Raw genomic sequence first — 15,210 nt, forward strand, 5'->3', positions numbered from 1 at the left:
CGCTCCACCCCATTCTTATTCTTCTAGTTATTTCCCTCTCATGACCCGGATCAGCGGTCACTTCCTGTCCTAAGTAGATCGAATTCCCTTACCACTTCGAGCACCTTGACGCACAAATCCGAGGCGACTTCCAACCATGGTATGTTCCTGCACTCAATGATTGCCCTGCGTGTAAAGGCAGCGCCAACCTAACTCGGACTTTTCCAGTTTTTTTTTTTTCTTTCAGGAGTGTGAATTCTTCCAGGCGCTTTCCAGGCGGTCATTCCACGCGAAAGGAGACGCGACAAAATCTAGTCATTTTAGATCTGGCTGAAGAAATTCATATCAGTTAAGACAAGTCCCAATAGGAGCCGCCGCGGTGGCTCAGTGGTTATAGCGCTCAGCTGCTGACCCGAATGACGCGGGTTCGGCCCCGGCCGCGGCGGTCGAATTTCGATGGAGGCGGAATTCTAGAGGCCCGTGTACTGTACGATGCGAGTTTTCACGTTAGAGAGCCCCAGGTGGTCGAAATTTCCGGAGCACTTCACTACGGCGTCCCTCATGGCCTGAGTTCGCTTTGGGACGTTAAACCCCAATAAACCAAACCAAGAAGTGTAAAGGCCTTCCTTTGAAGGAAAAAAAAAAATTTTTTTCTTCTAAGAAATTTTTGCTCCAAAGAAAAAATCGCCTTAATCTGGGCATTTTTACAAAATTATTGTTCAAGAACCGTTTCTTGCCGCGAAAGTTTCTCTCGGCATGTAGTCAGGTATTGAGATGCCCTGTTGCGCCCCAAAAGATAAACCGTGGATGACGCCGTTCTGGTTCACAATAGAAGCGCTTACCAGGCGAAAAATTTGAAGATCTCCGCATTTTTTATTGTAAACTTGGAGTCTAAATTTTGAGACAACTTTTTTGCAGTGTTGTCTAAAACCTTGTTATAGCATGATTAGCGCTAAAGTTGAAAACTGTTTTGCGTTGTTGTGTGATTTAATTACAAATATATCGATTTTGGCGAAAACGGCCACATCGAGGGCCAGAAAACGCCATGTGGGCAACGATGCTAGAAAAAACGAAAATAGCCAAATGGGCAGCCCATTCAATTAGTTTCACATATAAAAAATTATAAAAGTACTTTATATTGTTGGCGAGAAATAAATGTTTAAAAACGAGTCGAAGCGATGTGGCACCAGCATCTGTTAAGGTCGGGTAAAACATTTATTTTCAGTCTCAATAAAAGCATTAGTAGCTGCCATCAGCACGAACACATCGTGATAAGACTGCGCAATGGAGCGATTTCACCACTTCAGTTATTCTTAAAGAATATGCTTGGACGGTATGCTCACAGTATACCGGGTGCGCCATGTTATTCCCTACAGTTCTGACCTAAACGCAGGATAAGCATCTATTATTTACATTTCGCTTGATTCAGGCACCCGCCTGGCCAGATTACTCAACTCCCAAAGCCGTGGCGCACAGCGAATGCAATGTTTAATAAACCATTCGCAGCGGAATAAATGAGACACCCTGTATATGCGCATCGCACGTCGAGGGCGCAATATCTGTACCGCAGTGCCGTTTTTCTTTACATGCATATATAGTTCGCACATGCTAAACAGCATGCCACCAGACACAATTTCACTTATGATCAGAACAGCGTTGCAAATTAAAGGAACATTGAGATGCCGGCTGCTTAAAGGTTATTTTGCATGGCATAGGAACGGTTGGACAACCCAGGCTGATAGAGCAGCTTCTGCCTTTTCAAATTCGGGTGGATGACGATGCTTCGCCTGACTGACTACTGAATAAGTATATACATCGTCTGCTGACCGAATGCCATCGAAGGACCGTGTTTCACTCAGCGGGACGCCGCCATGTGTCGCCAGCTGGGTAGGAGCCTGGTCGCCACATCGATACGACTCCTTTTCAAAAAAATCATTTCTCGCCAACAACAAAAAGTACATTTCCAATTTTCTGATATGTGAAACTAATTAAATGCGCTGACCATTCGGCTACTTTTGTTTTCTCTAGCTCCGCTGCCCACATAGCGCTTCCAGGTCCTCAATGTGGCCACTTTCGCAGAAATCGACAAATCTGTAATTGAATTACAGAACAACACAAGAGCAATTTTAAGCTTTAGCGCTAATAGTGCTATAACAAGGCTTTGTCTCAAAGTCTAGACTCCAAATTTACTTTGAAAAATGCGGAAGTCTTAAAATTTTTCTCCTCTATTGGGACTTGTCTTAATAAGAACTTTTTCAGCCAAATCTAAAATGTCACGAATATGGCGCGTCTCCTTTCGCGTGGAATGATCCCAGGGTGAGTTTTTGCGAACTTTATACGAGCTGTACAATCGTGCCCCGTTAATAGACGACCCCCGTTAATGTGGGCGACTCGACTTAAGAACAATATTTCTGGGGACCAAACTTTTTCAATGTATTTACTACGGCAACTCGCTGCCTGGACAATGGACAGGGTGACAATGCACGGAGCGAGCATATTGGGACCCATGTATTTTTCTCCCGTTACTATCGACAACGACGCGAACAAAATCCCGACTGGCTCTGCGAGATATGTTCCGTCCCTTGTATTCTCAGTGCAGAACACCAGCGAAGGGCAGTTCGAAAGTGCAAATGCCGTGGTAATGGCCTTTCTATGTGTGTTGTTTCACGCTTAACAATGGCAAGGTGCCCGGTCGCCGAGTATTATACCATGTACCGCATTGCACGAGTGACTGCGAAAAAAAAAATCGTTTTGTGCGCTCCGTTGTAAACTACATTCAGCAGCTGTCAGCCGAGTGAGTGCAGAGCTCTTGTGAAGTAAACAGATACTTCATCACACCAAGAGGGGCCATTACGCATTTCATTAACCACTATAGGCGCTCAAAAGGTGCTGAACCAGCACCGGACAATTTTAAAAATAATGGCGACCCGGATAATGCCCTTGGAGCTTCCATGATTGCCCGACTTCCACTTCACTGCCCCTCGTTAAGCAGAGAAGCAGACCCTAATCATAAAGCGTTTTTTTTTTTTCCTTCGTGATTTGTTATTACGAACGAATCGCTTTACGGACACTTTCGCTCGGGAACCGGGTTTTGGTTTAGGTTCGGTTTACGGGGGTATAACGTCCCAAAGCGACTCAGGCAATGAGGGACGCCTTAGTGAAGGGCTCAAGGAAATTTCGACCACCTGGGGTTCTTTAAAGGGACTCTAAAAGGGGCTCCAATAAAGTTGCGGTATGTCTGGGACGTTATTTGAATTTCACCGTCTTCGCGCCTTTCCCTCTGCTCTCGTCACTTTTTTCACGCTGGAAGGTCGGCGCTCCTCCGCCGGCCCCGCCTCCGAGGGGCGGAGCTTCCCGAGTCTCCAGAGTCTCCGCGGCAGCTGCCTGATCTGAAAGAATCCTGCGAGCGACGGAGGAGGGTGCGAGCATGAAAAAGTAGCCGTGACGGGCTCGCCAACTTTCGCGCGTGATTGTGGGTCCTCTGCTGCGTGTAGAAGTGTATTATTTGGCTCAGGTTTTCGTGACAACACAGTGCAGTGATTGAGCGAGTTGATGTGCTCACCTCGGGAAGGTGTTTCAGAGCCCCTTTAACGGGGCGCGACTGTGTATAGACCTCCTTCACCCCGCGACGTCACGAAGATGCGGCGGCGCTGATGTCAGTAGCGACTTTCGCGCGGTAGGCAAAACAGGTTCCGCCTGCCCATGCCTACCGCAGCTGCCGCAGCTACCGGCGACTGCATCATGCCTGCGCTGCGCACTGTAGAAGCAGCATGCACTGACCAGCTGCGTCACTGTTGGATCCGCGTAGTATCATCAAACAGAAAATTAGATTGCCTTAATAGGTTTCTCGCAAATAAATACCGCATTAGGAAATGGGCCGCAGTAGTAAAAGCGCGAGGTCTGGGTGTGACCGGCGCTGCCAGTCAACTTACTTCATAGCAGGGAAGTTGCTGCGCTCATTCACCTGAACAACAGCATGGCACGCTTAAAATTGCACAAGAAAAAAAAAGCATGTATGTTGCTGAGCACGTATTTATCACCCTTAGCTGGTGTGCACGGGCGCCGGCAGGGTCACTCGCCACCAAGGAGTGCGTTATTTTGTTTATAGCACAGCATGTTATAACGTGTGTACAAGTTATACGAAAATATAATTGCACGTTTTAGGGCATTTAATATATACTTAAAACTATTTCTGAACATGACCGACATAATTATTTGATTCTAGTAGAAAGAAGTCTGGTAAGTTGTGACAATCTTGCGCGGTCACGTTGGCAGCTTCGAACAGCGTACTTTTGTGCTAAAGGCCATATGCTTTTCATTGCATCGTGCATGTGTCGTAAGCTGCTTCATGAAGTAGTACATGACCGCGAAGCCTGTTTGGAAAGAAGCAACCGCAGGCTGGCTACCAACAGAGGCACGTAGCGAGATGGGATGAGGCAGTGAAATGTGTTGTCTTTATTGATGCATGAAATATGTAACCAAATTTGGTGCAAATATGAAATTGCTCTGCTAATTTCAGTAATGCGTTTTATTTTCACCTATACCTGGTGCAGTTCTTGGGTAATTACAATTAACACCCTCGCCAAGGCACCCCGTGTCTTGAATAATTAAGTAGAAAGGGCGGAAATTTTTTTACGCCAGCATGTTCCCAAAGCCCTATACTCTATGATGGCGGTATTACTTTTTTTTTAGATTCTCTGTACTTATGCATGCATGTATGAAAAAAAAAAAAAAGCCGAGAGATTTATTGCACTCCTCAACGTCTCTGGAATCATTCTATTTACATTCATTACAAATTTACGAAGGGGTGAGTGATGCCAATCGCAGAAAATGTGGTAGATCATAAAACAAACTTTTAAGTTTATTCCCTCGTTTATAGCCTCTTCGCTTTCGCTTTGGTCAAAGAAATGCGGCACTGAAATCAACGAAGCCTCTGAACCCTCTTCTTCGTAGTGATGCTAGCTAGCATTGTGGTGCTCCGTCGTCGGAAACCCGCAGAATTCGCGACGAGCCAGGACCATTATAAACCCCATTACCTCACAATTTTTGACGATCACAGATCTAAAAACCGCAATTTTATGAATTTCTACTGATGTTTGCTGTAGTTTTTCGTCACCAAACAGAAGACCCAGGCCTAGGAAAGAATATAATTTCAGGAATCCAAATTTTTCACCAAATCGACTAGTTTATGAAGGGGAGAAGTCGGCCTGGCTGGTGCCTGATCTGACGGCTAAAAACAGCTGCTACGCGAGACAGATGAGATCGGGACACAATCGACGCTGTCCCTCTTTTAGCACTGCGCGACTCGTGTGTCAACAGACGGTAAGCGCATGTCTTCTCTGCCGAAAAAACGCCAGTGCTTCCCTCACTACTGTCCCGAGATAAAATCATTCTGGCTAGTGCAGAGTGTCAAAAACTTATTTTTTTCAATGCCTAGGGTAGAAACCAACGGCGGAAACGCTTTCTAGCCATAATACAATACAGTGCGTCGAAATACGCCGTACATGGCCAACGCGAGCCCGTGTACTTCGAGGAATACTAAGTTGAAAGCATCAACCATTGCTATGATTCTCAGAAACTCAAAACGCACCTACAAGCGTTGAAAACCGGCGCTGCACCACCTCAACTGGACGCCACTCCCTGGCCTCTTGCCTACCGCGAGCCGCTAGCGACTGCAGCGCCACCTCGCTTGTTTGCAAACATGGAGGAGGTCTATACGCTTCGTGTACAACGCCGCAACGCTTCCCTCAGCCAAAGTTAGTATATTAAGCCGTGGAAGAGAGAGAGGCGATGGACGACGACGTTCTCAGGCGGGGCATCGCGCCAGTAGAGTACGCTCACAACCTGATTACACTCCGGCCTCTGCGCCGACTGACCTTCCTTGACATGCGAGCGTGCCGGAATGCGCGCAAATCATCGTCGCCGGGCGCACGCGCGCGATTCTTGGCTCGCCGCGACTGTTTTCATTCCGTGCTCGTAGCACGTGCACGCGACGTACGCTGTTCAAGGCTAGCCGTGACGTCACGTCCACGGAAAGCGGCGAACAACTCGATAGCAAAGCATAACACACGCGCACGACACACACAAAAAGGACGTGAAACAATCTGGCAGCCTTTTTTTTTTTTTAATAGAGAGAAATAATGGTAGGATTGTCGGGGAGCTATGCGAAAGAGATGTAGTGAAGCTACGAACATGGAATTCCTAACAGGCAGGCTCAGGTTGTTTTTCTGCGCATTTCTGTGCGTTGAACAAACATCGCATATTTCCTGTATGTACTCCACATTGCGGTACGTGAGAACGACCGAATCGGTCCGATACGAGCCATCAGGTTCGTGTCGTCAATGGCCTCTTGGAAAAGTTGCCTGAAATCAGTCGCTCCTTTTAATCGCTCAAACCTTCCAAGCGCGCGGCAACAGTCACTTCAACAGTCGCACATAGTTGAGCCCCGAAGATGGCACAGAGGCGAAAGAGGAAACCGCGTTCAAAAACCCCGACACCACTTCAAGAAGGGCAGAAATTCAATCAGTTAAGGATTGAAAATCGTAATCGCAACGAATATCCACCGGAGTACATCCATACGGCTAGAAAAAAAAATCTCTGCCTCTCCCGTAAACGAGAGTAGAGTAAGCATGAAATGTTTACGGGCCTAATGTCATCTCGGTGGACACCCGAACCGCACCGTACAGGAAGGGAGGAACGCCACAACCCGTTCAGCGCGATGCCTTGCCATTTGAACGCAAGGTTTTTTTGAGGAAAGGAAATGGCGCAGTAATTCTCTGCCATCTCGGTGGACACCCGAACCGCACCGTAAAGGAAGGGAGGAACGCCACCACCCGTTCGGCGCGATGTCTTGCCCTTTGAACGCAGCGCTTCTCCCCCGGGCCCCTGTGCGCCTGCGCGGCTTTGCTTCGATGCGCGAAGCCCCTAAGAGCACGTATGAGAACGAAGTGTAACGTGGCATTTATGTGCTTTTTGCACGCGTTATTAGAAATTTGAAATTATAATTCCGTGCATTATCAAACCCACAGCTCCATTGATATCTTGATAAACATTGAGAAGGCACTGGCAGCAGTTATATTTTGTCTCGTTTGGAGACCAACCGGCGCTTGCATGCCGGTCGCGTAGGAGGGCTTAGAGAGTCTCGTTAAATCTCGTTAAGTCTCGTACGGTGCCCGGATGTTCTCGTTTCAGAGCCCGGATGACTGGAATTCAGTGCCCGGATGATGGCTCTCGGTCTCGGCGTGACGTCACCACACTGCCGACAACGGGAGCTAAAAGCATTTCATGCTTAAAAAAAAAAAAACGCTACGCTGACTGTTTCATACCCAGCTTTTCTGGAGAAAAGATTTTCTGAGCAGGAAACCGTTTACGAACAATTTTTTCATATAATGTAAGAATTCGCTATAACAATCAATATATGCGCAGATCACCTGACAGCAGTCTTGTACATTTCTTTATATTCCCGTTTTCGCTATCGTCAAAAGCGTTCCCCATTGTTTTTCTATGGCAGTCAGCTAGCTGTTCGATGCGATCGGTGGAAACACGGTAAAAGAAAGATTTTGCTACATATCAGAATAATGGAGCATTATCTTCTATATTTCGATAACAGTGCCTTACAATTTTCCAATTCTCAGAATGGTTGCCCGAGAAAGCTGGACGTGGTTTAAACTTCACTCCTAATAAATTCCCCAGAATTACTGGACTACATTCGTAAATTTATTTCAGTAAAGAAATAAACACATCATATATGCGTCTGATAATTTTGAATATTTAATATCCTTAAAACTGTTGGTTAACGCGCGGCTGCATTTATTCGCGTGCAAGGCAAAAATAACAAAAATTTACGCCAATTTGCGCGTTAGCGCGATTACGGTCGGCATAAAAAAAAAACAAAAAAAACAGCGGCCGAATCGCGGTACTTCATTCAATGCACTGCTTCATCATAGTGCTCATAACTATTCGCGCGTGAAAAATGTTCGTGATTGGTCGACAGTTTGGCTGTCGAGCGCTACCTATTCCAGACGTCACAGCCGTGAGCCAATCATTAACCGTTCTTAGGTGCTTCGAGAACTTAGCCCCAGCTTTAGAGACACGAGTTGTAACTTCAACATGGTTGCCATATTTTAGCTGGAGAGATTCATAGCCGACATCCAAATCTAAAAGCGAAATCTCAAAATCTTTTCATTCGAACTTTTCTGATCGCAGAAAAAAAAAAAAAAAGGAAAATCGCACGTACTATATCAGTTCACTTCTCCGCTTCACCACTGCAAAATGCGTATTTACACACACTCGACGCCTCACAAACAATGGACTTTTCACAGCCTTCCTAGTTACTGCAGGAAAATTTTACAGCAACATATTTCTTTACAGAGGAGTTCACCAAAATGTCCTGTACAGAACCCCAATAAGCGTAGTAAAAAAAAAAAAACAGAATTCACTTTTTTTTTCCGGCAAAATTTAAACCAAACTTAACCGCGACAGTGGATTTTTTTTTTGCTGTTTACATAGTTCACTCGTGCACAGAAAGGCAACAGCACTGTTATACGCATTGCCTACATCCGGAGTTTGCCTTGCTTTAACACAGTAGTATAATCATATTCCAGCAGTTTTAACATTGCTGCCTGGCAGCTCCGGGTATGCATTTGTCACACACACACACTGAAAAGCGAAGGTTATGATCGCAGGCATTCAAATATCAGAGGCGATGTCGAATGTGAGATTTCGTATCGCGGTCAGGGGCACGAAGCCAGACTGCGCTCGCTGATAGTGAAAAGTTTATATGTGCCCTTGCAATGCAGGCTAGGCGTTTTTCGGAGGCCCAGCATCTGCTCTCAGTAAAAATAGACCTAAGCGAGATATGCGTGACCGATTTTAGATCTTCAAAACTTTTGAAGGGCTTCCGACACTCAGCCTTCCCACGAAAGAGAGCTCGAGGGAAGGAAAAATCAGATGCAACGTTACTGCAAATTCTACAGAAGAATATATACAGCCGGAGTGTCCTAACCCACGCACGCGAGTGCCTACAGGAAGGCAATTATCGGGGTCAGAGGATGAACCAACGCGAGTTTACCTTTGCAAGCGTCCCAGACAAAGCGTACCTCCATTCATTTCTTCAGCATTTTGACACCTAGCGCCGACAGCCGATTAGTGCGCGCTCCGTGCTGTCTCTGCGTGCGGCTGGCAACGTACGGACGCTTCGATCGCCTCGTTTCCGCCACTGTCCCTCGAAGGCGACACAAGGCGCACTAACGGCCTTTCAGCGGCTGCACAAGTGTTGTGCGTGTGTAGCCTGCAGGTCGAAAGAGCTCGTCAATGACGCACTCGCCCTGCGTCAAATGGCTCCGGTCCCATGCTGTTTCCTCGCCTGCAACGCTCGAAAGGCAGCCGTGAGAGGGGCATAAATTGCCGGTTTCGCGGTACGTTGTTGTTGCAGAGGAGTCGAAGGTTACATCCGTTTAAAGCGCCGGCCTTGGCCAGCCTACACGGTCAGCGCGCGAAGAAAAAATATAGCAAAAGGCGCCGGGCCGCAGTTTGCCGGAGAAAAAAAAAGGACGCGAACGCGCAGCTCGGACGATGCGCGTGCAAATCGCGCGCTGTCTTCGGGCCGTCATGCAACAATGCCTGACGGAGCGTGCTGGAGTGAAGAGCAAGCTGTCGTACCGAGAGCCGCAGGTGGTGACGGATGGCTTCCGAGGTGGGCGCTGCAACGGCAAAGTGGCACGGCGCAATGGCGGATGCTTGTCAGTCGGGACGAGGTGTGCTTTGCCGGCTCCTCGGGTGTGGGTGCCCGCAGGCGAAAGTCCGCATCAATGCTGCTCACTGGGCTCGACAGCCGCGCCCGACGCGCACGAAAAACACTATTCCTCGGGCGGCGTCCCGCCCGCGCATCCGACACTCCCAGCGGCTAAAATCAAGCACACGGACGGACTCGCGCAGGCGCTCGGACGGACAGACGGCGCTGCGGACCAACACAAGCCGAGAGGGCACGGCCAATCATAACAGACTCCTTCCTTCACGCTGGTTGGACCAGCTGGGTCACATGCGCAGCGCTCCATTTTGTGAACTTTTATTGCGCGCCATTCAGATTCTGTCCAAAATTGAAAACGGTGCAGCGATGCGTGAAGCCTGACATATCCTAGTTGATGCTGTATAAGTGCATAAGTATAATGCGTATGCGATCAGGGTTGCACAGTGAGCGACGTAAGTTCTAAAGGGGCACCGTACGAAGCATGGGAATAGGAAGCGACGAGAGGGTTGTCGGTTCGCCTTGGTCCTGAAGATCTCAAATTCCAATACAGTTAATATTTTTGCTTTACAAGGGGCTCATCAATCTGAAAGCATAGCCTTGAAAAATTATCTTCATTTCATTTCACACGACGTCTGGTCATATTAGGCCTCGTTTATCGTTTTTTTTTTTTGCCTGATGTATATTCAAACAACAGAACTCTGCTTTCATACCGAAAAATTTCCAACCTCACCCTTGCCGCTGAGGATGTCTTATACAGAGGATTATTATGCTTCCAGGCCATGCTCGTCATGCTCTCTTTCTTTCGGAATCCCACTAATAGATCCAGGCAGCCGCTTGTGTTGTAGTCCCCGTCAGCGTTCATCGTAACATTTCGTAAAAACTTTCCATTCGATTTTTCTTCAGTTCAAGGGTCAACATAATGGGCACCGAACAAGAACAAACCTTTGACTTACCCAAACGTCCGTGTAAGACATACCAACCCAGTACTGTACTCAGATTCGCAGCAACCCAGCTGATGTACCGTCACGCACCTATCCCATTCAGCGGCTCATTACTCATCTGTGACTTCAAATAGCCGACCGGCCCGCGGGTCGTCTTCCAAAGTGATGCCTAAGGAAAAGCTGTCCACTTTGTGCAAGTGTCATATGTACGGTGCATAGTCTACGCGTGCATTCTTCATGAGCTCATAAATATGATTTTATTTATTTCTCTTTTTGCCAGCGTTCTCTCGTCAAAACTGCGATCACAGCACAGTGATTGACGCCGTCTTTTCGCTTCGGCCATGGACGCCCATAGCGACCTTGAACGCAGCGTAAATGCCCAATTTTGAATGGGAGGAGAAAGCCACTTTTAACTGTTTGCAAGATGTATGTCTATTGCACTGTACTTAGGGTCATAACTTACTGAACGCCATACGCACACGCACACACAGCGTTTCGGGCGCATGCCCGTTATTCTCCTTGTGCCTGTGCCGTGCTTACTCATGAGCAAAAGTTATGGTTCAATAAGCTGTTTAGCACGCTCCTTATAGCGCCTATAAATGCCTATATCGGACGTTGGCGCCTGTAAATGGCTTTTATCGACCTAGGCGCGCACACACACACAAACAAAAAAAAAATGGCTCTCCGGGCTGCAGCTTCCCTTTTCACAGTTTCGGTTGTTCATATGGCTATGACAACTGTTTCCGCCAGCACAGCTCTCTCGCAGGTCAGCTTTTTTTTCTCCCCGCGATCGGGCGAGGATCTACACCTGAGAAATTTCTAAAGAAAAAAAATGTAGAGGATGAACCGTTGTAAATGTGCTGCTAATGACAGCGGCATCGTGTGCCCTGGCATGCTGGCTAAGATAGGTACTGTTGAAAGATTGAGTAGAAGAGGTTTGATGTCTGTTTTCTTGTAATTGCCATGTTCCGGTAATACTTTTGTTTTGTTACACTTATTATGTTTTCTTTCTTTCTGTTCTTGTACTTTATTTCTGCTAATTGTTTGTAGAATGCTGTTTCCACGTTCTTGAAACTGTTTTCTGACATATGTTGTTTCACTTATGTTGTTTACCTGCTATAATTTCAGTGCTACGGATCTTGTATAATTATTATTGCAAATTAGAGGTAACATGTATGTTTAAAATATATTATGATGTTAATGATACTGCTATGTACGGTCTTCTTGGCCTTAGTCGCGGCCTTAGTCAAGCTGCATGAGCGGCTTTTAGTCAAGGCACTTTCTGGAAAATAAACATTGAATTGAATTTAAATTGAAGCGGTTGAGGTGTTTTTGAGAGCTGGTTTCCAGAGGGAGATTTTCGGGATGATTTTGAGACGCGATTGCATTGCTGAAGTGTTCCGTATTGCCGAAGGTCGGGGTCGCGATGGCCCTCATTTAATCTTGATGCATTTTGTTCGCGGACCTCGGGGTCATCACGCGTTTGTGAAGGATACGTGCTAGTTCCCTTGCGTGATTGCCAGTCTTTGCGCGCCACTTGCTGCCGTATCAAAGCGGCAAGAGAGGCAGAAAAATATATATAAAAAAAATCGGAAGACACTTAGGAGGAGGAGGAAGAGGAAAAACTTTTACTGTGAAACTACACTGCACTTGACTTCTTGAGCGGAGCCCTCAGTCCAGGGCTCCATGTGGGGGCGCGATCCTGCAGGCCCACTAGAGCAGCTGTCGCTGGTCTTGCGGGTCCGTGCATTCACAGCGGTCTCAAGAAGAAGGGCTCTCACTCTTCAAAAAATTTCAAAGAACAAAAATGCTTCCCCTTTGAAGTTACAGTGAGCTTCCTGTTATGATGCAGCCTCTGATCATGAATACCAGTGTCACGTTCCCGGTGTACACTCTCGAGAAACTCTCGGGGTACTCTTTATGCGCAATATGTTTAGGCGCGGTGACTTTTTTTGTTGTTGTCGAGTGATAAGCATCGTTTACTCATTCTGAAAAAAAAAAATCGTTTTTGAGTGTGCATTAGAATACAGCGCAGACATGCTAACTAACAGACTGATGATCTAATATTGAATAACTAACTTTTCAACGATTAGTGTTAGGCTTATTTATCTAGAAGCTTGCAGTTCACCTTAACTAATCTCCATATCAGTTTTTAGAATGACGAAGAATGCCATTCTCGTCGAAGCAGCAGTGCAAGGAATTATGGGGCCGCACACGGGCCAAACGGAACCGCTCGGACAGAAAGAGCGCTAGCCAGAACGCGCGCCACATATCGGTGCGAGTGTCACGTTCTTCTTTCGCCGCAGTGCCATACTGAGAGTTAAAAAGGTGTATTTAGTATTAGTTAACCTGCAGCTGCAAGTTAGCACGCCTTAGTTGTATTTTTATTCACACACCCGCTGTCAATGCTAAACTGAAGAAAGAACTCTTCTAACCTGTGCAACCGGATTATTCTACTAAGCCTTACTGTGTTGCAAGCGTTAATTAATTAAACATTTATACAACATAAATGCAACGTTCCAAAATTACGTGAAAGAATTCAATTCAGTCATCGAAACCTTGTGATGTTCATCAGTGTGAAATTAATAGTGTAATTATTTCATGGTTGAAAGATAATTGAATACTCTCAATATTAGGTTACACGCAACATAAATACCCCTAAAGCAGAAGACTGGACAGCCACCGCCTTATCTGATTTGGTAGAGCACCATACGAGAAATTCGGAAGTCGTGCATTCGGATCCCGCCAGCGGCATATGTTGTTTTTCTTCTACTTGTGCTAATAAATTATCTCTCAGCCAAGAAAAAACTACACCATTAATTTCCCACTGACGAACACCACAAATAAAAAAATCCATTTCAGCTTGAAAGCTCGGTCAACACGCGCTGCGCTATAGCGAACTAATCGCCGGGCCCCTTCAATTTCGTTATAACGAGTTTCAACTGTATGGCTCATAACGAGCCCCTCATTCCCCTACCCTTGTTTGTTCAATTCTCGAAAATGGTAAAGCAACCCCGTACGGTCATGCAGGCTCGCCACTTGTGAAGCTACACAATTTAATCAGCGCCTTGCAAGGACCAAAAACGTGGACGACCCTTGAGCTCCACACTGGACCTTTTTCCAGTAGCGTAGCCCCCTAGCTCCCGCCAGGTTGAAGTACGGTCGGGGACAAAAGTTTGCGGAACTCGAGCTCTTGGAGAAACGTTTCTTGCAGCTCCACCTCGCTGCCCAGTCGCCTGAAATTGTATGAATTATGTACAAAATCCTCTGGCAACAAAATCAGGCAACAGGATAGCGAGGTGGAGCTACGTTTTTTCAATAACTCGTGCCCCGCAAACTTTTGTCCCCGATAGTACGTTTGCTAGGACGGGTCGCCGAAGCTCTCTCCCATCATATCGGCGAAAATTCTTTTACAATGGCGTGGTGAGCTTACTTCGCAGGCAGTAGACATAAGTGCAGCGCTGGCTTCGCCTAGCCTGGCCTAGCCAGAGCAGATAGGGCGGAATTTGTGGGCACACCTTCCGCACTGCACTTGGATTTGTTTAATCTGTGACTAAAGGAGGCGAGGCTGACGAGCCCGACCACGTCTTTTTCCTTAGGGCTGGTACCTGCGGGGACCACGCGTGCTTCTGCGAGGGTTCATATATAACAGGCTATGCGCCAGTTCACGCAGGCCAAGTCCGCGCCCAAAAAATAGTTCGCCATACAACGAAAGTGAACAGAGGCATATTTCGTAGAGACAAACCTCGGGTATCGTGACTGGCAACCTCCTGCACTTCGCTTCGCCTCTCGCCATATATTTACGTCCTGCTACTCATCGAGAAGCAAGAATTACATGTGGCGATATGATACGTGGCTGGCAGGGCAAATGGCGCCGACTCCGTCCGCGCCTAAAAAGTAGGCAAGACTCAGGAAAAATTACAGTAAGAGACCCTGAACACTGAGCGCCTCACAGCTTCGACCCTTACTTTCAATGCTACCACTTCGTTTTATACTGCTGTTAGTTTTCGTGCGAACACTGATCGAGGCTTCGAATACGTGGCAGAGTAATATCGTTTAGTGGACGCACTACTACCGCAGCCTCTGCAACGTTTCCTGATATGCATAATTACTGCCCCATAGTTCGTCGCGTTTAATGAGTAAACGTCGTTCGCGGAAGAACACGCGCAGCGAACTCCTCCCGTTTTCGCCTGCAATAGCCGGCAAAAAATGGCGGACGAGGAGGCGTGGCGTATGCGCATGTCGTTACTGGACAACGGTAATACAGCACACACGCCTCATACCGTCATACACACACCTTAGAACGGATACCACGGATGAGTGATATTGGCGAATGAGCAATAAGCAAAGCTTTCTAACAAAATGAGTCTAAGCATTGTGTGGCAGGCACAATCTAAGAGGCTTAGTTGCATAGAACTTCTAGTTGAAAAATTTATTTACTATAAGAACAGATGAAAAATGTCTGGGACCCAGTAATTGAAATATATTTGTAACGTTGTTTTATAGTTAAGATTCAAATATATATTTAGAGACCATACTAAA

General features: G+C 46.7%; 1 protein-coding gene across 4 annotated transcripts in view; it reads right to left on the reverse strand.

The window, feature by feature from the left end:
• krz (beta-arrestin protein kurtz) overlaps positions 1-9,946 on the reverse strand; it is a 42,095-nt gene extending 32,149 nt beyond the window's left edge. For 2 of the 4 annotated variants that reach the window (XM_089543413.1, XM_089543412.1), the window contains exon 1: positions 9,640-9,946. Coding sequence is in view for 2 of the 4 variants with exons in the window: in XM_089543410.1 (XP_089399536.1) it covers positions 9,050-9,087 (38 nt within the window). In the remaining 2 variants the exon portion in view is untranslated. Of the gene's footprint in view, positions 1-9,049; positions 9,498-9,639 lie in introns of those variants that run through there. The other 2 variants (XM_089543410.1, XM_089543411.1) reach the window with 2 other exon arrangements.
• Positions 9,947-15,210: the final 5,264 nt, after the last annotated feature.

Source organism: Amblyomma mixtum, chromosome 5 (genome assembly GCF_055824585.1).
Source record: "Amblyomma mixtum isolate Tamu chromosome 5, ASM5582458v1, whole genome shotgun sequence".
Lineage (NCBI taxonomy): Eukaryota > Metazoa > Arthropoda > Arachnida > Ixodida > Ixodidae > Amblyomma > Amblyomma mixtum.